Source organism: Schistocerca gregaria, chromosome 3, assembly GCF_023897955.1.
Source record: "Schistocerca gregaria isolate iqSchGreg1 chromosome 3, iqSchGreg1.2, whole genome shotgun sequence".
Lineage (NCBI taxonomy): Eukaryota > Metazoa > Arthropoda > Insecta > Orthoptera > Acrididae > Schistocerca > Schistocerca gregaria.
The window spans coordinates 509,309,240-509,331,072 of record NC_064922.1 but is presented as its reverse complement, the minus strand read 5'-3'; the positions used below and the strand labels follow the sequence as shown (position 1 = coordinate 509,331,072).

The following is a 21,833-nucleotide window of genomic DNA, read 5'->3' as shown; positions in this document are numbered from 1 at the left end:
AGTCTAGCAAAGATGGGCTCTAAAATGCGTTCCTTAAGAGCTATGAGCACTTATTCAATAGCAGAGATGTATCGCAGTAGCGATAATGAATAAGTGCTCGCGTCTCTTAAAGTGTGCACTTCAGAGCCGGTACTTACAGGACTTTTTTTTTTCTAGTTTTGGCCCATACTGACACCACTCAAAATATGGAAAGCAGAGAGCACGCAAGTAGAAGAGATTTGTTTCTTAGTATCGAAGATAAAGTAAGTGCTCGTAGCTGTTAAGGTATGCATTTTAGCGCCCTCGTTTTCCAGACTCTTTCCTTTCGAATGGTAGCTCCTGTCATATCCCGGAATATTTACCATTCCTCCAGCGACAGAGCCAGCGTAGAGGCATTTATGCTACAGCTCTTTCGGCACTTAATACGCGAATGGAATTGGATGAAGCCCCAATAACTGGTTCAATGGAACATACTCTGTACCATGCACTTTACAGTATTTTCTTGAGTATAGATCTAGAAGATTTGCTGTATTCTGTGTGTAAACTAAGGAGAGAGTGATCGTTTTGGTAGGGGAGGAGTGTCGCCCCGCGAGAACGCTACAACTACCGTTCAGAATTACTCGCTTTCCTGTCTTTGGAATTTCAGTGTATCTATCTCGTATTATTTTACGTTAGTTACTAGGGAAACATGGTGATAACATATTAATGTTTTGACCAATATTCACATAAAATCAGTCAAAATTTAAAAGTGTATTAACCAAAGTCATTTTTTCTCTAAAGTGGTATGTTTTAATAGTGTTAGGCCTTTCTCGCATATTAAATGCAGGACCGTTATTTTAAGTTGGAGAAAAAACAACAGGGTGGAACGATCTACCTGAACCAATGCTGTAAGCAGATGTGTATCTCTGCTACCATCATCCATTTTGTAAAAATGCGATAGGAAACACTGTCACAAAATTGGTGCAGTACAGAAATATGTAAGCTCAGGATGCTAGCGAAAAAATTATCGATCCGTTCTATCGCTTTTGAGAGATTTCAGTTGGCGAAAAATCCTGCATCCCCGTGTCTCATCAACAGTTTCCTTTAAGTATAAGCCTTAAATATTCTGGAATAAACGAACTTACATGGTAGTGAAAACTATATTGAAATTCCTCCAGCGATTAAAGAGGAAACAGTTGTCATAATACGTGGCTTCAGAAGGACAGGCTTTGCGTTACTTGTTGTGGTTGTTGATAGAAATGCTCTAAAGTCTTATGATTTTCGTTCCTATTTAACTGACAGAATTTTTGTGTCTAATTTTAGAGTAGTGGCTTAGTGGATATATACCGGACTACAAATCCACGTGTCCAGGGTATGATAACCAGTTGCTCCTGGGATTTTTAATTCTGTAAGTTAACCCAATTTTCACTTCTGGCAGTTCATATAATACATTTTTAAAACGGACTAAGAAATATAAAATGATTTCTCCTATCCCCATATAGATCTAAACCTCATACAGATAGTCCTGAAAAGTTTTGCTTATAAATTTTTAACAGCTACGAAAATACTTGTACAATTTAAAACGAGAGACGCGGAGCGCATGTGTTAGACCGTATTGCACGCACACCACGTTCTGTGTTTTAAATTCAACAAGTATTTCCATAGCTGTTAAAACCTCATAAGCACAAATTTTCAGAATTATCTGTATGGGGTTAGGAATCTGTATGGTTTTTTTTTTTTTTTCATCAGTCTACTGACTGGTTTGATGCGGCCCGCCACGAATTCCTTTCCTGTGCTAACCTCTTCATCTCAGAGTAGCACTTGCAACCTACGTCCTCAATTATTTGCTTGACGTATTCCAATCTCTGTCTTCCTCTACAGTTTTTGCCCTCTACAGCTCCCTCTAGTACCATGGTAGTCATTTCCTCATGTCTTAGCAGATGTCCTATCATCCTGTCCCTTCTCCTTATCAGTGTTTTCCACATATTCCTTTCCTCTCCGATTCTGCGTAGAACCTCCTCATTCCTTACCTTATCAGTCCACCTAATTTTCAACATTCGTCTATAGCACCACATCTCAAATGCTTCGATTCTCTTCTGTTCCGGTTTTCCACTTCTTCAACTACAGGCCACATGTCCTGTGGATACACGTTACGTGTCTTTAATGCAGTGGTTTCCATTGCCTTCTACATCCTCATGTTGTTGATCATTGCTGAATCTTTCGCCTTTAGGGGCAATTTCCCACCCCTAGGACAAGAGTGCCCTGAACTTCTATCCGCTCCTCCGCCCTCTTCGACAAGGCCGTTGGCAGAATGAGGCTGACTTCTTATGCCGGAAGTCTTCAGTCGCCAATGCTGATTCTTTATCAAAATTTAGGCAGTGGCGGGGATCGAACCCGGGACCGAAGACGTTTTGATTATGAATCAAAAACGCTACCCCTAGACCACGGGCTAGGAGAAATTATTTTATAATTATAAGTCCGTTTTAAAAATGTATTATATTAAAAAGTTGTTTATTCAAATAATTATTTTCCGCTTTTCAGTTTCATGTACATCAAATTTTGCAATCGATTTCAAACATCACGATGAGATTACAACAGAGACATTTGGTAAATTTCAGGATTATTCCACTTTCTCTTCATCTGAGGCAACTAATACTTTGTTCCCTCCAACGATTGTCTCACTAGAAGACCTGGAAGGTGAAAATTAGAGAGAATCGATCTACCAGCAACCGTTCTTACCACGAAACATTCGCAAGTGGAACAGGCAAAGGGGGAAGTAGCAATGGTGCACGAACTACTCCCCGCCACACACTGGACACGAAGGTGGCTTTCATATTGCACTGTCATCGACTTCTGAGCTGTGTCCAAAGTTTCGAGTCTCTAGCTCATCGGGAAATGATTGTGGTAAACAAAGTACCCTCCGCCACCACCAGACAAGAAAGCGAGCTAGTAAAAACGTGTTATGCTGTTTTAAGAGCGTAATGGTCACTTCCTAGCGCTGTAGCTGGGATAGGAGTGCTAGCAAGAACTCATGTGGGGTTCTCCATTTCTAGCTGAAGTGGTTTTATAGCAGTTACGTTCCTTTCAGAGTAAGCTGATACAATATCTCCAGGTTTAGCAGTTATGTACAACCGATTACTCGTTGAAATATCAGTGCTTAAAGACTGGAAAGTTGTACATGTCACACAAATTCTCAAGAGAGGAAATAGGAGTAATCTGATAAATTAGAGGCTAACGACGTTTTACAGTAGGATGTTGAAACGTCAGCTGCGTGCGAACATTATGAATCACCTCGGAGATTTGGTTTGTCGTCAAATAGCCTACACTGATTCAGTGTATTCGACAGGGAATGTCAAGCTGATTCCATATATTTAGATTTCCAGAAGCCTTTGGACACCATTTCTCAAGAGCGACTTCTAATCAAACTGCGAGTCTATCGAGTATCGTCTCAGTTTTGCGACTATATTTGTAATTTCTTGTCAGAGAGGTCACAGTTTGTAGTAACTGACGTGAAGTCATCGAGTACAACAGAAATAACATCTGGCGTTTCCCAGGCAAATGCTATAGGCCCTCTACTATTCCTGTAGTGTCAACAGATGATCAAAACCAATGGCACAATGATTTAGGCAAGATATATGTTCAGTGTTAGAAGCAGCAATTGACTCTAAATAATGAAAAGTGTGAAGTCATCCACATGAGTACTAAAGGGAATCCGCTAAATTTCGGTTAGATGATAAATCATACAAATCTAAAGAATGTGAATTCAGCTAAATAATTGTTGTTGTTGATGTGGTCTTCAGTCTTGAGACTGGTTTAATGCAGCTCTCCATGCTACTCTATCCTGCGCAAGCTTCTTCATCTCACAGTACCTTCTGCAACCTACATCCTTCTGAATCTGCTTAGTGTATTCATCTCTTGGTCTCCCTCTACGATTTTTACTACCCTCCAATACTAACTTGGTGATCCCTTGATGCCTCAGAACATGTCCTACCAACCGATCCCTTCTTCTGGTCAAGTTGCGCCACAAACTTTTCTTCTCCCCAATCCTATTCAATACCTCCTCATTAGTTATGTGATCTACCCATCTAATCTTCAGCATTCTTCTGGAGCACCACATTTCGAAATCTTCTATTCTCTTCTTGTCCAAACTATTTATCGCCCATGTTTCACTTCCATACATGGCTACACTCCATACAAATACTTTCAGAAATGACTTCCTGACACTTAAATCTATATTCGATGTTAACAAATTTCTCATCTTCAGAAACGCTTTCCTTGCCATTGCTAGTCTACTTGTTACATCTTCTCTAATTCCACCATCATCAGTTATTTTACTTGCTAAATAGCAAAACTCCTTTACTACTTTAAGTGTCTCATTTCCTAATCTAATACCCTCAGCATCACCCAATTTAATTTGACTACATTCCATTATCCTCGTTTTGCTTTTGTTGATGTTCATCTTATATCCTCCTTTCAAGACACTGTCCATTCCGTTCAACTGCTCTTCCAAGTCCTTTGCCGTCTCTGACAGAATTACAATGTCATCGGCGAACCTCAAAGTTTTTATTTCTTCTCCATGAATTTTAATACCTACTCCAAATTTTTCTTTTGTTTCCTTTACTGCTTGCTCAATAAACAGATTGAATAACATTGGGGAGAGGCTACAACCCTGTCTCACTCCCTTCCCAACCACTGCTTCCCTTCCATGCCCCTCGACTCTTATGACTGCCATCTGGTTTCTGTAGAAATTGTAAATAGCCTTTCGCTCCCTGTATTTTACCCCTGCCACCTTTAGAATTCGAAAGAGAGTATTCCAGTCAACATTGTCAAAGCTTTCTCTAATTCTACAAATGCTAGAAACGTAGGTTTGCCTTTCCTTAATCTTTCTTCTAAGATAAGTCGTAAGGTCAGTATTTCCTCACGTGTTCCAGTATTTCTACGGAATCCAAACTGATCTTCCCCGAGGGCGGCTTCTACTAGTTTTTCCATTCGTCTGTAAAGAATTCGTGTTAGTATTTTGCAGCTGTGGCTTATTAAACTGATAGTTCGGTAATTTTCACATCTGTCAACACCTGCTTTCTTTGGGATTGGAATTATTATATTCTTCTTGAAGTCTGAGGGTATTTTGCCTGTCTCATACATCTTGCTCACCAGATGGTAGAGTTTTGTCAGGACTAGCTCTTCCCAAGTCCGTCAGTAGTTCCAATGTTATGTTGTCTAATCCTGGGGCCTTGTTTCGACTCAGGTCTTTCAGTGCTCTGTCAAACTCTTCAAGCAGTATCGTATTTCCCATTTCATCTTCATCTACATCCTCTTCCATTTCCATAATATTGTCCTCAAGTTCATCGCCCTTGTATAGGTCCTCTATATACTTCTTCCACCTTTCTGCTTTCCCTTCTTTGCTTAGAACTGGGTTTCCATCTGAGCTCTTGACGTTCATACAAGTGGTTCTCTTATCTCCAAAGGTCTCTTTAATTTTGCTGTAGGCAGTATCTATCTTACCCCTAGTGAGATAAGCCTCTACATCCTTACATTTGTCCTCTAGCCATCCCTGTTTAGCCATTTTGCACTTCCTGTCGATCTCATTTTTGAGACGTTTGTATTCCTTTTTGCATGCTTCATTTACTGCATTTTTATATTTTCTCCTTTCATCAATTAAATTCAATATTTTTTCTGTTACCCAAGGATTTCTACTAGCACTCGTCTTTTTACCTACTTGATCCTCTGCTGCCTTCACTACTTCATCCCTCAAAGCTACCCATTCTTCTTCTACTGTATTTCTTTTCCCCATTCTTGTGAATTGATTCCTTATGGTCTCCCTGAAACTCTTTACAACCTCTGGTTTAGTCAGTTTATGCAGGTCCCATCTCCTTAAATTCCCACCTTTTTGCAGTTTCTTCAGTTTTAACCTACAGGTCATAACCAATAGATTGTGGTCAGAGTCCACATCTGCCCCTGGAAACGTCTTACAATTTAAAACCTGGTTCCTAAAACTCTGTCTTACCATTATATAATCTATCTGATAACTTTTAGTATCTCCAGGGTTCTTCCATGTATACAACCTCCTTTCATGATTCTGAAACTAAGTGTTAGCTATGATTAAGTTGTGCTCTGTGCAAAATTCTACCAGGCGGCTTCTTCTTTCATTTCTTAGCCCCAATCCATAGTCACCTACTACCTTTCCTTCTATCCCTTTTCCTACACTCGAATTCCAGTCACCAATGACTATTAAATTTTCGTCTCCCTTCACTATCTGAATAATTTCTTTTTTTTCATCATACATTTCTTCGTCATCTGCAGAGCTAGTTGGCATATAAATTTGTACTACAGTAGTAGGCGTGGGCTTCTTGTCTATCTTGGCCACAATAATGCGTTCACTATGCTGTTTGTAGTAGCTTACCCGCATTCCTATTTTCCTATTCATTATTAAACCTACTCCTGCGTTACCCCTATTTGATTTTGTGTTTATAACCCTGTAGTCACCTAACCAGAAGTCTTGTTCCTCCTGCCACCGAACTTCACTAATTCCCACTATATCTAACATTAACCTATCCATTTCCCTTTTTAAATTTTCTAAGCTACCTGCCCGATTAAGGGATCTGACATTCCATGCTCCGATCCGTAGGACACCAGTTTTCTTTCTCCTGATAACGACGTCCTCCTGAGTAGTCCCCGCCCGAAGATCCGAATGGGGGACTATTTTACCTCCGGAATATTTTAACCAAGAAGACGCCATCATCATTTCATCATACAGTAAAGCTGCATGCCCTCGGGAAAAATTACGGCCGTAGTTTCCCCTTGCTTTCAGCCGTTCGCAGTACCAACACAGCGAGGCCGTTTTGGTTATTGTTACAAGGCCAGATCAGTCAATCATCCAGACTGTTGCCCTTGCAACTACTGAAAAGGCTGCTGTCCCTCTTCTGGAACCACACGTTTGTCTGGCCTTTCAACAGATACCCCTGAGTTGTGGTTGTACCTACGGTACGGCTATCTGTATTACTGAGGCACGCAAGCCTCCCCACCAACGGCAAGGTCCATGGTTCATGGGGGGGGGGGGGGGCTAAATAATTAGGGATTACAATTACGAACAACTTAAATTGGAACGAGCACATAGATAATGCTGTGGGGAAGGAAATCCAAAGACTGCGTTTTATTGGGAGAACACTTGTTAGAAGATGCTACAGATCTACTGGAAAGAATGCCTACACTACGCTTGTCCGTCTTCTGCTAGAGTACTGCTGTGCAGTGTGGGGTCCTTAGCGCACAGTACTGACGGAGGACATCGAAAAAGTTCAAAGAAGGGCAGCTCGTTTTGTGTTATGAGGAAATAGGAGATTGAGTGTGACGGGTATGATACGCGAGTAGTGGTGGCAATCGTTAGAACAAAGGCGTTTTCCGTTGCAGCTAAATCTTTTCGCAAAATTCCAATCAACAACATCGTCCACTGAATGCCAAAATATTTTGCTGGAGCCGGCCGCCGTGGCCGAGCGGTTCTAGGCGCTTCAGTCCGGAACCACGCGACTGCTACGGTCGCAGGTTCGAATCCTGCCTCGGGCTTCGATGTGTGTGATGTCCTTAGGTTAGTTAGGTTTAAGTAGTTCTAAGAACTAGGGGACTGATGACCTCAGATGTTAAGTCCCATAGTGCTCAGAGCCAACCATTTTTATGTTGCTGGAGTCCGCTTACAAAGGAGGAAATGAACATCGCAATAAAATAAGTCAGAGGTCCCACTGAAAGAATTAAGTATCGTTGTACCCGTTAGAGAGTGGAATGATAGAAAAGTAGTCTGAAGATATTCGAAGAACCCTCTGCCAGGCACTTAATTGCGAATTGCAGAGTACTCATGCAGACGTAAATGTGGATGGTCGAAAAAAGATCCTAACCGGCGGCGACCAGAGACGCGTGTTAGGCTTCTCGGTGGCTGTGTATTCGAAACCCGATAGAAATTGCTGCTCACAGTAAAGACTAGGTTCGCCTCAACCAGTTTCCGTGCGAACGCAGGAAGGGGACTGTATGGAATGGACATATGGAGCAGGCCGTTGCTCACAGCAGCCTATGAAGCTGCACGTATACATTGGGACAAAAACTACAGGACCTGGACAGTAGCTCACTGAAAGCGTGTGGTTTCGTCCGTCTAGTCCCGATTTTTTCCTATTTTGAGCTGATGTTTCGAATGCACCGTAACCCCAGTAACACTTTTAACCCGTATTGTCGAGATCTAGTTCGTTCTGAAGGTGGTTCTGTGACGTTTTGAGAGTGTTTTTCGTTCTGTGACTAGGGCCCACACGTTCAGGCTACCGTGAAACTTGAAGAATGTTTATTTCCATATTTTTAGTGACACAAGTGTTGCGGTTTCTATGTATTTTCATGATAAGAATGCTATGAATGCCCCGTCATCCAAGGTGGTGACAGCTTTGTTCAAATGGCTGCACGCACACGTTCTTGGTTTGACGAACGCTCAGGCACCTTACCACACCTGGACTGTATCACTAAATGATCCGATCTAGCTCACATAGAAGATACAGGGATTGTACTAAACTACGGAAACACCGCTTGAACATAAATGCAGATGGGAGCCAAGCCTGCAGGTTGCATTTGACCACGAACTGCACCTCTGGGACATCCTCAAAACGTGTCAAGTGTCAGTGGTCAGAAGAGTGTTCTGCGTAGTTGTGAACGCAATATGTCTGAACTAAGTGAATTCGAAAGTAGGCAAATTGTTGGTGGTCGTATGGTTGAAGCTTTCGTAATCAAGATAACCTCAAAGTTTGATGTTACAAGAGGCACCATATTGAAGATGTATACCGCATACAGGAAAAGCGGCAAAAACATCATCCACTAAGTCATGACGCGAACGAAACTGTGTGTTGAGTGATCGTGACAGACGATTATTGAAGAGGACTGGGGCGGAAAATAAGGGAACGACAGCTGCTAACTCACTGCAGAACAAAGTCGCACTCGCGGATTCCGTCACCTCCAAAATAACACTAAGCAGGGAATTGCTCGGCGAGTGGGAATTCCAAAACCACACACGAGTGATTCAAATACCTGCAACAGGAAAACTTGGTGCCGAAGCTATTTAACCTGCACTGTGGAGCAACGGAAGAAAGTCATTTGATCGGATGAGTCTTGTTTCATATTGTTTCCAACTTCTGGCCGAGTTTACGTCCCAGGAGTGAAACATACTGGGGGTACGGTAATGATATGGGCAGCCATATCGTGACAGTCCATGGGCCCAAAATGGTTCAAATGGCTCTAAGCACTATGGGACTTAACACGTGAGGTCATCAGTCCCCTAGACTTAGAACTACTTAAACCTAACCTAACCTAAGGACATCACACACAACGATGCCCAAGGCAGGATTCGAACCTGCGACCGTAGCAGTAGCGCGGCTCCGGACTGAGCGCCTAGAAGCGCTAGACCACCGCGGCCGGCAAGGAAAGGAAATGATTACTAGTGGTACAGGTTACTCTCCACCACACACGGTACGGTGGCGTACAGAGTATGGACGTAGATGCATATGAATCCAAGGCGAAATAGTATATTACGTATTTTAGGAGATTTTCACTTGCCGCCTATTTCCTGGAGAGGTATTACATCCATCCGTTCCTAAAAAAAGATGCGATTTTTGACGTTAACTGTGCTACACATCCTCGGAATAAGGACACTTTCGAATCGCTCTTTCTTAGTGTACCTAGTTTCACATACTCTTTACTGCATTTAAAAAAAAAAAAAGTGCTTACGTAAGCTCGATTCACATTGAACGTCACGGACTGGAAAGTCAGAAAATTCCACAATGCATTTCAAATTGCGGGATTCACACAGGCCGTCACAGGAACGCAACGTCACCGTCAAGGTTTCCGGGGAAGGAAGTTATGACGTTGAAGTCTTCCTCTAAGATCGCGTGTGAACCAGTTCTCGCTAGGCGCTCTCATGCTATGGTACTGGATTTGGTGCTTTAATGACTTTTCACTCTGTGTTTCACTATTTGATTTGTTTTCATGATATTACGCGAAGGCTGCATCAGGACTTCATATTTTTCCCGGGAGTGTGTTCTCGCAAAAAGAGACCAAATACCTGAAAACTAAGGAAGTCAAAGCAACCGCTTATATTGTCCGTAAAATAGAATAGCAGTGGATAGTAAGTTTTTAAATGTTAAGCGTTTGAACAGTGAAAAATATCAGTTTAATTTATCAATGATTATAAAGGAGCAGCAAATAATAAAGTAACAAGTCGCTATGTACCACCTGCTAAGCATTGCTTAATATGTTCGCAAATACTCGTACGTCTGGGGCAAATATATAGTGAGTGTGCCTTAAATGTGTTCGGCATTGCGGCTGTGGAATGAAATGACGATAATGACAATTCCTGCCGTACCTGGACTCGAACCCGGATTTCCCGTTAATTGTGAGTAATTACCTTACGGTATGGCTATCGGTGCACGACTCAAGGCGAGACCCAATCTTCGACATCTCGTCCGCCACGCGTCTACAACCGATAAAAGAAAATCCATTATGTAGTTTATATTCCCGTACAGGTGAAACATTTTACATGAAAGTCGCTTTCCGGTGCATTAATGTTCAAAGGAACTTTGCATCGTAATTCAGAATAACACAGGACTGCAATATCGTACTATATAGTGTGTTTTGAAATGTCTGGACATCACTTTCTCTATTCTTTCAGTTCCAAGTAGTTGTGTAAAATCTGCTGTACCAACCATGTCGAAAACGCCTCTTACCTATCTTCTTTTTTCCTTTGGCCGCTACTACCGATGCTAGTTCCTTAATGCTGATATTAATTTGCTCCCTGTCTCTCATCGTGGAATGCGGGAGTGAGTGACGTGACTTTGCCTCTGGTGTGAACAGAACCACTGTTTTATGTAGCTGTTCCATTGACCCCCCCTAGTGCGATGTACATCTACACTCCACCAGTCACTCGACAGTTTGTGGTGGAGAGTACTTTCTGTATCACTGTCGCTTCCCATCTTTCCTTTTCCAGTCACGAATGGCGGCCGTTGTGACCGAGAGGTTCTAGACGCTTCAGTCCGGAACCGCGCTTCTGCTACGGTCGCAGGTTCGAATCCTGCCTCGGGCATGGATGTGTGTGATGTCCTTAGGCAAGTTAGGTTTAAGAACTTCTGCATCTAGGGGACTGATGACCTCAGATGTTAAGTCCCATAGTGCTCAGAGCCATTTGAACTGTTATGCAGTAATGAAAAGACGAAACTCGGTGCTCCTCTTTGGATCTTGTCTTAATTCCCTTATGAATGTTATGTGGTACTTGTCCCAGACTGACGAGCAGTATTCAAGTATTGGTCAAACAAGGATTTGTAAGCTATCACCTGTGTGGATGGACTAGACTTACTTAGGATTCTTTCAATGAACCTCTCTGTGGCAACTGTCTTACCTGCGATTGGTTTCACTTGGTCGTTCCACTTTAAACGGTTGCCTACGCATACTCCTAGACATTTAATGGATTTAACTGCTTCCAGTGATTGTTCTGCAATCCTGTAACCATACAGTAGCGGAAATTTCTGCCTATTTATGCTCAGGACTTTATATCTGTTTATGTTGATAGTCAATGCACCAAGCGTCGAGCCTTTGCAAGTCGATACAATTTTCTAGCTTTGTTATTTTTATTTATACAGCAGCATCATCCACGAAAAGCCTCGTGATGTTTCCGACGTTACCCATTAGCTGAGCTTGTATTATTTCCCAAGTCAACATCCTTTTTCTCACACTCAACACATACTAACCGTACAGGGACGAAGGGGCTACCATTAGAAACTTTTTTAAGCGCCGGCTGACATTGGTACCGATTTTGCGCCAAAAACTTACTATATAAGGAACATTTTAACGCAAAAGAGACATTTAACAGTCAGTAGGCAAAAGGGCATCATGAGCGCCCAGGTTCATATCTACATTTACGAAGTTGGCTTTAAATAACTCTAAGCACTATGGGATTTAACATCTGAGGTCATCAGTCCCTTAGAACTAGTTAAACCTAACTAACCTAAGGACATCACACACATCCATGCCCGAGGCAGGATTCGAACCTGCGACCGTAGCAGCAGCGCGGTTTCGGTCTGAAGCGCCTAGAACCTCTCGGTCACAGCGGCCGAGGAAGCTGACTTACTAATCACGCGTTCAATATTTCGTTTTATCTTATTACAAATATTATTTTATTTATTTTAACGTACTTATTAACAGGCTAATTTCATACAGCACTATCGTAGATAATAACCGTGACCACGGTGGTAGTCCATTCTTTCTGCCCCTAATCCTTTAAGAAAATGAAAAACAAGAAGTACTCTATGATTACGTTCTTACGACATACACCGTTTAGACTGAGGTATTATAATGCCCTGTAAAACATTTTGTTCGCAGTTTCGTCCATGGAAATATGTATGCAAGGATTTTTTCATGATTATTATTTCATGTCGTTCGGTTTATTTTTGAAGATGTTTTGCCTTCATTCCCACAACTACCTTATCGCAACAGCTGCACTTATTTCAAATACTGCCATTATTTTAAACTATAAAAGTGCTAAAATTCCGCGCGTGCCACGTGGTTTATATGTATTGCGAAAAGTAGTGGTCCTACAACACTCCACTGGGGTGCCCCGAAAATACGTTAACGTCTGAAGATTTCTCTCCGTACAGAACGACTCGCCGTGTTCTCTTTGTTAAAACCTCCGTTTTTTTTTTGTTTTTTTTTTTTTTGCTACGAACTCTTCAATCCAATCACACAGCTGGTCTGACATTTCGTACGCTCGTATCCAACTCCTTCTATCAGTCAAAGAACACGGCATCGATCTGACCTGGGCGCCGGTGTCTGTTGCTTTCTGGGTATCGTGGACGAACAGAACGAGATGGGTTTCATAAATCTTTGATTCGACTTGCAGCCTACTAATCTTTCCAGTTTGAACGCACGTAAGTGCCTCTAAGCCCACAACCACTTCCAGTTCGTATATTTAGTTTTTTTAGATCCATAATATAGGCTCTATGCGGGACTGTGGCTGATCAGTAACTCATAACGAAGGGATACCAACAGCCGTAATTCTTCCTAAAAATTCCTCCTTTTAAGCAACGAGTTTCGAAGCTACATTAGCGTCATTTTTTCGCATAGGGACCTTAATATGATTAATGAAGTGTCGAAACTAGTTGATTAAATAATACAATTTTTAAGAAGAAATATGGCTGTTGGTATCATTTTTCTACAGACTCGCAATACGCTCCGACAGGCAATAAACACATTGCACACGGAAATTTCCAAATAACTTGCCTTCATCTGCAAGTATATTACTGCGTCAGTATGTTTGCTATACTGTACTCTAGCTTGTGGGCGTAATAAATAGACCTCAGAGTTTAACCTCTGCTTTGAACGACGTTCCCTACGTTTCCCACACAACCTACAAATGCAAACCTTTCTCCCAGTCATTGAACAGCGACAAATCTATCTATTGCGTCGCACGTAGCGCAGGCGAATGAACGGGGAAAGCAAGCCTAGAGTTTCGCCACTAATGAGCTACTTCGGCGCTCACAGAAGAGAGTGCTACGTTATAACGCAATGCAGAGCACAGCAGAGCGGACAGTGGCACCTGGGTGTCGGGCAGCGGTGGCAGAAGCAGACGGGGACCCCCGTGCGTCACGCTTAATGAGCAATGCCGGCTAATAACGCCCCAGGGCCCGGCCGTGCCTCCCCCTTCACCTGCCGGAAGGCTTGCAGGCTTGCTTGTCGCTGAGTCTGAGTCGCCAGGCGCGCGCGTATTTTTAACCACGTTCCCGTCTCTTCTGGCGGGGCAGTCCGCGTTTGCGGTCAGCGACTCTCCTCGCAACACTTCCGCGCTACACTGCGCACAGGCGTCTCCACCAATGGCGAACGTCGCTTCCCTAAATCTTCACATAATTCGGTATTCCACAGTTCGACGTTCGATAATTCCAAGGGATCTAACAATAACTGAGTGTTCGATTGAACGAAAGTTTTGATCTTCAAGGTGGAATCAGCAAAAAGTCGAAAAACAAGTAAAATAGTAATGTACTTTCAGTAACATAATGTATATATTTCTTTTTGTATTCACTATGTCCCGTAGTTGACGAACACGTTGTGTTGGGTCGATCTAAGGGTGGATGCCAAGGAATAGGTGGATGCGGAAACACAGAGCAAAACAATTAGCTCACGTAATATGTATGTAACTTTGTTTCCTTAACATTCTTCTGCCAGTCCAAATAGTATTCCGCACTTGTCCAGACACGTTTTTTATAAACAATTCCAGTAACAGAGAGATAAGATGGTGATACTGCGAAGGCTCCAAGTGAACACGATTAGGCTGGCTGGCGTCGGTGTGGCGACTCCTTAAAGGGGTCCTCACACGTTCAATAATCTAAGACCGTCAGTGTACTGTAAGTCTCAGGGCGCGTACTGACTTATTGTCAATAGAAGAAACTCTGACGAACAGTATTGATGGCACTCAAAATATTCTCAATATTGTCAATACATACTGAACGTGTAAGGCCAAGTGTTGACTCTTTCACAATATTCTGCATTTAGATGTTGGCACAGCTTCATCAACCAGCCACCCGGAGTTATGTTCTCAATTCTCCTTGGTACATAACACATGCACTCCGTCTTCAGGCCACGAGTGGACCATCCGACCGCCGAGTCATCCTCAAGGAGGATGCGGATAGGAGGGGCGTGGGAGCAGCGCATCGCTCCCCCGGTCGTTATGATGGTATCCTTGACCGAAGTCGTACTAATCGGTCGAGTAGCTCCTCAATTGGCATCAGGAGGCTGAGTGCACCCCGAAAAATGGCAACAGCGCATTGCAGCTGAATGGTCACGCATCCAAGTGCCGGACACGCACAACAGCGCTTAACTTCGGTGATCTCGCGGGAACCGGTGTGTCAAAATCAATTTTGAACGTAGTCTTTTTAACACAAATTTTAATAAGCCTATGCAAGGGTAAACATAGTATTTAGCATTTTAGGATCGTCAACGTAGGACCATGTTTACTTTATTAATTTGAAAATATATTATAGGTTGGTGGTTTACATAGCAGTTAGGAAAAACGCTTCCACCTCGAAAAATTCATCATATATCTGCAAAGATTAGTAAGAGGTCTGTGAAATGCATCTGAATTTTATCAAATTAACACAAAACGTAAAAAAAGTATTACGTCAATTTCCTTACCATATCCTTGCTATGCAGATACAATTGCTCCGTAGAATTGTTTCCATAGAATATTACTAACTGTGGTTTCCGACGTCACAGAGCTAAACTTGGAGAATTCAATTCAGATGACCTGCCTATCGCCAAAAATCTCAGTACCCTTAATCTCTTCTCGACTGCGGTTGATTCTCTCATTTATGTATTTTGCTACTCTATTTTATTTCATATCAGCATTAATAACTTCTATGATGCAGGGAGATAACGTACTTAATTTTCGAGTACTTAATTCTGACTACAGTCAGTAAACTGTCATGTGATCAGTCGCTTTTTTTTTTTTTTTTTTTTTTTTTTTTTTTTTACCTCACCCGGACTCATTTCCTTCCGTTGTTTACTGTTGCTTGCAAGCAGTGGCTTATATAACTGCAGCACACGCTTCCTCCAGTTTATTCGACACATTAACCTTGTAAAATCGCGTTTTCAGCTGACAGTTTTTGCCAATGTGTGATGATCGCTTCCATATATTGAAGATTCGACAAATTAATATCGTCAGTAAATACTGAACGTGCGCTGACCCCTTAAGCCGGCTGGGCGGTGGCGCTATTCGCGCTTGCATCAGAGGGTGTGTCTACGAGCCGGCTGCAGATTGACAGTATGTTACTACCAACCTCTGGACGTAGAATGCCTGGCGTGGTGTCTATAGTGTACGTTACCACATTTTATATGTGTAGACAAGGCTGCTTGTTTATTTTTATTTCGGCCTGACCGGTATCGGGATACATGCCTATCTTCAGCGGCCCTATAGAAGACACATAGTAATACCACACACATTTCTGTATTATGAACGAAAACTCACACAATAACGCTGTAATATTATACAAAAATGTTTCATTCATAAGGTATAAAATATTCTACCAAGAACCGACGGAACTTGTCAGTCAATGCTTAGTACTGTGTGTTGTGGGATTTGGGAGTGTTACAATTTTGCGTTATTTTGTCCACTGCTTACACGTAATTTATAATTTTGTCTGCATAGAATTTTTGCAGGTGCTTTCAAAGCTTTCTTTTTTAATTTTTGGCTGGTTTTCAGTATGTCTTCATTGTATTTTATGTGAGGTATTGTGCTTTATAATATCAGCAATATATTCTATTTCATCATCAAATATTCCGGTCAACTTTATTCCTCTGAGCTATAGGTGATGAGCATAAGCGTTTTATCTAATTACTTTGTTTCGTTTATTAATAATAAATATATAAAATACAATTCATTTAAAATTAAACTATAAAACACAATTTGTATAAATTCTGTTGTCTGTAGATTCAGAGGTAATTCTGTCCCTGAACGCGAATATCGGCAAATGGTTCAAATGGCTCTGAGCACTATGGGACTTAACATCTGGGGTCATCAGTCGCCTAGAGCTTAGAACTACTTAAACCTAACTAACCTAAGGACATCACACACATCCATGCCGGAGGCAGGATTCGAACCTGCGACCGTAGTAGTCGTGCAGTTCCGGAATGAAGCGCCTAGAACCGCTCGGCAATCGTGGCCGGCGAATATCTGCAAACTGATAGATAAAATTCTTGTTTCTTAGGTATGTTTCCTCATTTATGTGTCATTTTTTCATATGGGTAAGGGTTTCTATTTCTTCGAATATGTTAAGATAACTGCGTTCATCTGTTGTGTCTAAAAATTGACAGGTACTGTGACATGTCTGTTACTTCATGATTTTATCCTCTAGATATTTTAGTTTATCAAATAACTTTCTGTACATAGGGAAGCAAAAAGTAACAACTACAGTTTGAATTAAAAGAAACTTGATTTTTTTGCCTACTTGTTTATGTTTTGTTTATTGCAATATTTAAAAGGGAAGGCCCACAAATTTCCGATAATTCATACGGAAACTCTTAATTTTATTCATTTTTTTCTAAGCTGTGTGATCAGCGATCACATTTTCTCCGCTGGTCATCTTAAAAACGGAGTTATATCATTCTTATGAAGCTGATGAGCCACTGGCGGCAAACCCATCACTGCCTAGATGGACAGCGAGTGTATTAGACTTTTCTTTAAGCATATAACCAGTGGCGGCTCTAAATAACCTACGACGGATATGTTTTATTATCTACATTAACTACTCTGTTTCAGTAAGCATTCTTCAGGAAGTGGGAACTCACCTACCTGGATCCACTTCCTGTCTCGTTATGATAAGTTTCCAACAATCCTATCTTTCTGCTTTATTATTGCCGACATAGTGGATGACGAAATGCGGACACTTTCCGCAATATCCTACTCTTTTTTTCTAGTGCGCCTGTCATGGCCTCAACAACCCGTTTCTTTTCTTCTTTGAAGCTATTTTTACAACTAATGTGTGCATGTAGTTGTGCATTGTCGAGAAAACAAAGGAGTGTCGTGAAGAGCAGTGTGTTGACACAATACTCCGAACAACCGGCGAAACAACTCGAATTATTGAATGTTAGGTAGTTGCTGACTTCGAATTATAATGTTTCCGGGGCGATTTGTCATTACAATCGTGTCGATTTATCAAGTGCACCAAAACACACAACATTATTTCTTTTTTTCGTGGTTTCTGAAGGGACTTACAAATAAGTTCGATTTATTGAGGTTCGTAGTAGCAAAAGTCGACAGTGTTAATTTCTGTGTTTCATTTTCGTGCAGGGATAGGCTTTCATCGAATTAAAACGTACCAATGACGTCCATTATTGTCTTAGCATTTTTATTTCGTCGATGTGCATTACGTGTTTCAAAATGATTGGGGCGTCGCTTGTGGATCATAGTTTCGTAGTATATCTCACATTCTCTTTTTCTTCCCTCCCCCCCCCCCCCTTCCACCCTCATTATCCTCTCTCATCTCCACTTTTAACATGCCTCGGATTTACATACTAACAAAAATATAAAATGTTTTTAATATAATAATAATACTCATAGTTTGTTACACACAAGTGTGTAGAGTACTTCTTCTTCTTTCTCGTGTGTCTTAGTCCCGCATCTACGTGGTGTCTGCATGGTTCCTCTTGGATTTAGCGTGGTTAATTTAAGAGGTGGCTGGATGCCCTTTCTGTCGCCACAGCGTTAACACCGGGATGGAAAATCTGTCTGCAAACGTTTTTAAACTTTTGCGAAACGTGTAACTGAGACGGGACTCAGGTACCAGCCGGAAGTAGAAAACTGCCTAAAAATCACATTCAGGCTGGCCGACACACCAGCTAGACGCATTCGATACGGGGCCATCGCACCTCATGGAAGTGGCTTGCTAGCGTGGACATCTGTCTAGGCGGGTTCAGTGTGTACTACAGCACTTTATCACAACTACGAATTGCAATTCAGAGAGATACGTCATTTGAGAATATTCGTCTCAAAATTTGGGAAGTACTTATGCCATGCAAGTGATTTGTAATGTATGATATCAGCACTCTTACCTTCGACAAAATTTACACAGCACATGGTAGATGTGTGCACTCACCATCATCAGTCTGTCACTTAACACTCAGGTGAGAACTGACATCAGCACACTGTGTATATGTGAGTATGCAAATGAGGGCAGTGTTGTTTCTTTCAGTCACTTCTGCCTATTTTCAGGAAAGATTTTTTATTATTTTCTCCGCCCCCCCCCCTCTCTCTCTCCCTCCATCTCTATCTGTCTGCCTATCTATCTATCTATATATCTATCTCTCACTCACTCTTTTCGTCCCTCTCAGTGGAGTGTTTCCTAGTCCGTCTTCCCTTACTAACTTCGCGTGGTTTGCAGGTTTTACTTGTGAACTTACGAACCGTGCAAGATTTATAGTCTACAGCCTGTAAATCTGTGCCTTTTCCAGGCTGGAATATTTTCTGTAAACCCATTCTTGCAAGAAACTGAAAAGTATCGTTGTAAATTTCTAGAATTCCTTCTATTTCTGATACTTAGTTTCCAAAAGCGACAGAGAAATTTGAAAATTTTTATATATATGAAATATAAACTCCCACCCCACCAGACTTGGAGTTGTTAACAAATATAAGGTGACCATTTTTGTGTGTGCACGCGCGCCTGTCCTGAACGCCTGGCTGTTGTTTCAGGATGGACGAAGAGGACAAGGAGAACATGGTGACGGAGGACTCGCAGCCTAGCGACACGCTGGCCATCGCGCAGAGTATCAGCAGGGGCGCCTCTGGTACGTGCTCATTCTGACTCTTCTAACCTAGCCCTAGTCCAAACGTTCATGTGTTCACTCATTTGTCTGTCCTGTATGTGTGGGGCTCTGCATATTTCATATATTGACAGTACTGACATTTTGTCAGTGTTTCACTTTTATCACATATTTGTAAAAATGAAGTACTGACAAAACGTCAGTTTGGTTTCCAGAAAGGCTTTTCAACAGAAAATGCTTTTTACGCTTTCACTGATCAAATATTAATGCTCCGAGTAACCGAACATCACCCATTGCGATATTTTGTGATCTCTAAAGGTTTTTGACTGTATGAATCATGGAACTCTTTTAGATTAGCTTAAATACTGTGGTATGAGTAAGGCAGTGTACAAATGGTTTAATTCATGTTTAACTGGGAGAATGCAGAAGGTTGACATTAACAGTACAGATATTCTACAAAAATCAGTTGCGTCACCTAGCTGGGGAGGTATCAAGAATGGTGTCCCACAGGGTTCCGTTCTGGGGACCCTTATTGTTCTTAATATATATTAATGACTTGCCACTCTATATTCATAAGATGCAAAGCTAGTTCTTTTTGCAGATGATACAAGCATAATAATCACGTCCAACAAACAAGAATCAGCTGAGGGAAATGTAAATAATGTCTTTCAGAAAACTGCTCAGTGGTTCTCTGCACTATATTTTGAGGAAACACAGTGTATATAGTTCTGTACAGGAAATGACATAACACCATTGATAAAAAATAGACTTTGAACAGAAGAATTTTGCTAAGGCAGAATATTAAAAATTTCTGGGTGTGTGCATTGATGAGAAATTGAATTGGAAGAAACACATCGATGATCCGATGGAATGATTAGGTTCAGCTACTTTTGATATTAGGGTTATTGCAAATTTTGGTGACAAACATATCAATAAATTAGCCTACTGTGCCTCTTGTCACTTCACTGCTTTCATATGGCATCATATTTTGGAGCAATACATCATTAAGAGAAAACATATTCATTGCACAAGAGTGTAATGAGAATAATAGCTGGAGCCCATCTAAGATCACCTTGCAGACATTTATTTAAGGAACTCGGCATATTCACAGTACCTTCGCAATACATATATTCACTTATGAATTTTGTTATTAATAATCCATCCCAAATCAAAAATAATAGCAAAGTGCATAGCTACAAGATAATAAGAAAAATGGTTCAAATGGCTCTGAGCACTATGGGACTTAACTGCTGAGGTCATCAGTCCCCTAGAACTTAGAACTACTTAAACCTAACTAACCTAAGGACATCACACACATCCATGCCCGAGGCAGGATTCGAACCTGCGACCGTAGTAGTCGCGCAGTTCCAGACTGCAGCGCCTAGAACCGCTTGGCCGCTTGGGCCGGCTAGACAATAAGAAAGGATGATGTTCACTATTCTGGGTTAAATCTGACTTTGGCACACAAAAGGGTGAATCATGCTGCCGCAAAAATCTTTGCCATTTGCTAAATAGCGTTAAAATTATGACGGACAGCCAACTAACATTTAAAAAGAAATTAAATGAATTTTTGAATGACAGCTCCTCTATTCAATAGACGAATTTTTGGATGTGAAGTAGTAACTGTAAAAAGTTAATTATTTTGTGCAAAGAAAACTTATGTCACACTGACACGTTCCACATCATTAAGAAATGTTGTATTCATGATCTATGGTACAAGTATTAATACAGTCTAATGTAGCTGAAAATGTGTTATATTGTTATGTATATATTGACCCAAGTTGCCCAATATGGTGTAGATTTTACTTACTTTTTGCCGGAATAATGTCAGGCCAACATATCCCTTCAACAACGGTATTTTATATATTCTGGTTTCTTAGTACACGCCAATTTGTTTGCTTGTAACATTCATACAGTTATTACACTGTATGCCAATAGTAAAATGAATGAAAAATCCTGACAGATTAAAACCGATGCCCTCGGTCTGGCACAAAGGTTTAATCTGCCGGGAAGTTTCATATGAGCTCACACTCCGCTGTAGAGTTAAATTCGTTCTAGAAATATGAATGTTGTTAGCGAACATTAGTAGTATGTGCTAAGAAAACTATATGTGGTATTGCTCATTTCATATTGCAGGCTCCTGGGGGCTGTAGAAGTGACTTGGGAAGATAAAATTTCCCATGTCCTATGATTTTAAAATGATCCGATCCTCGAACTTTTTTTATATCCAAACTACATTTCTGGACATGGTTTCCATATCAAAACTTTGTTTCCCCTCTACAACCGCTAGAATCCTGTAATAAGTATTACGAAGCTATGTTGGTCTATTTGTATGGCTCTGTAATGATCTTGTTACGTCTGGGACCATATATACAAACTCTGCTAAAGCATTTCTAAATCCACCAAAAACGCGTTGCCGCTGCACTAGTACAATGTTTACAGGTCTCAGCCGTTCACCTCTATACAAAATAATATAGATCAGGTACATTTATTAACCTTTATTATGGCGCGTTTCCGTATCATAATTTTTTTTTAAATTTTTGTCTGACTGGCCTTACGCAGTC

General features: G+C 41.3%; 1 protein-coding gene across 1 annotated transcript in view; it reads left to right on the top strand.

Moving 5' to 3' along the window:
* The window catches only part of LOC126354672 (F-box only protein 32), a 499,741-nt gene that overhangs the window by 344,133 nt on the left and 133,775 nt on the right, over positions 1 to 21,833 (top strand). The window contains exon 3 of the mRNA XM_050004470.1: positions 19,199 to 19,293. Coding sequence (XP_049860427.1) covers positions 19,199 to 19,293 — 95 coding nt within the window. The remainder of the gene's footprint in view (positions 1 to 19,198; positions 19,294 to 21,833) is intronic.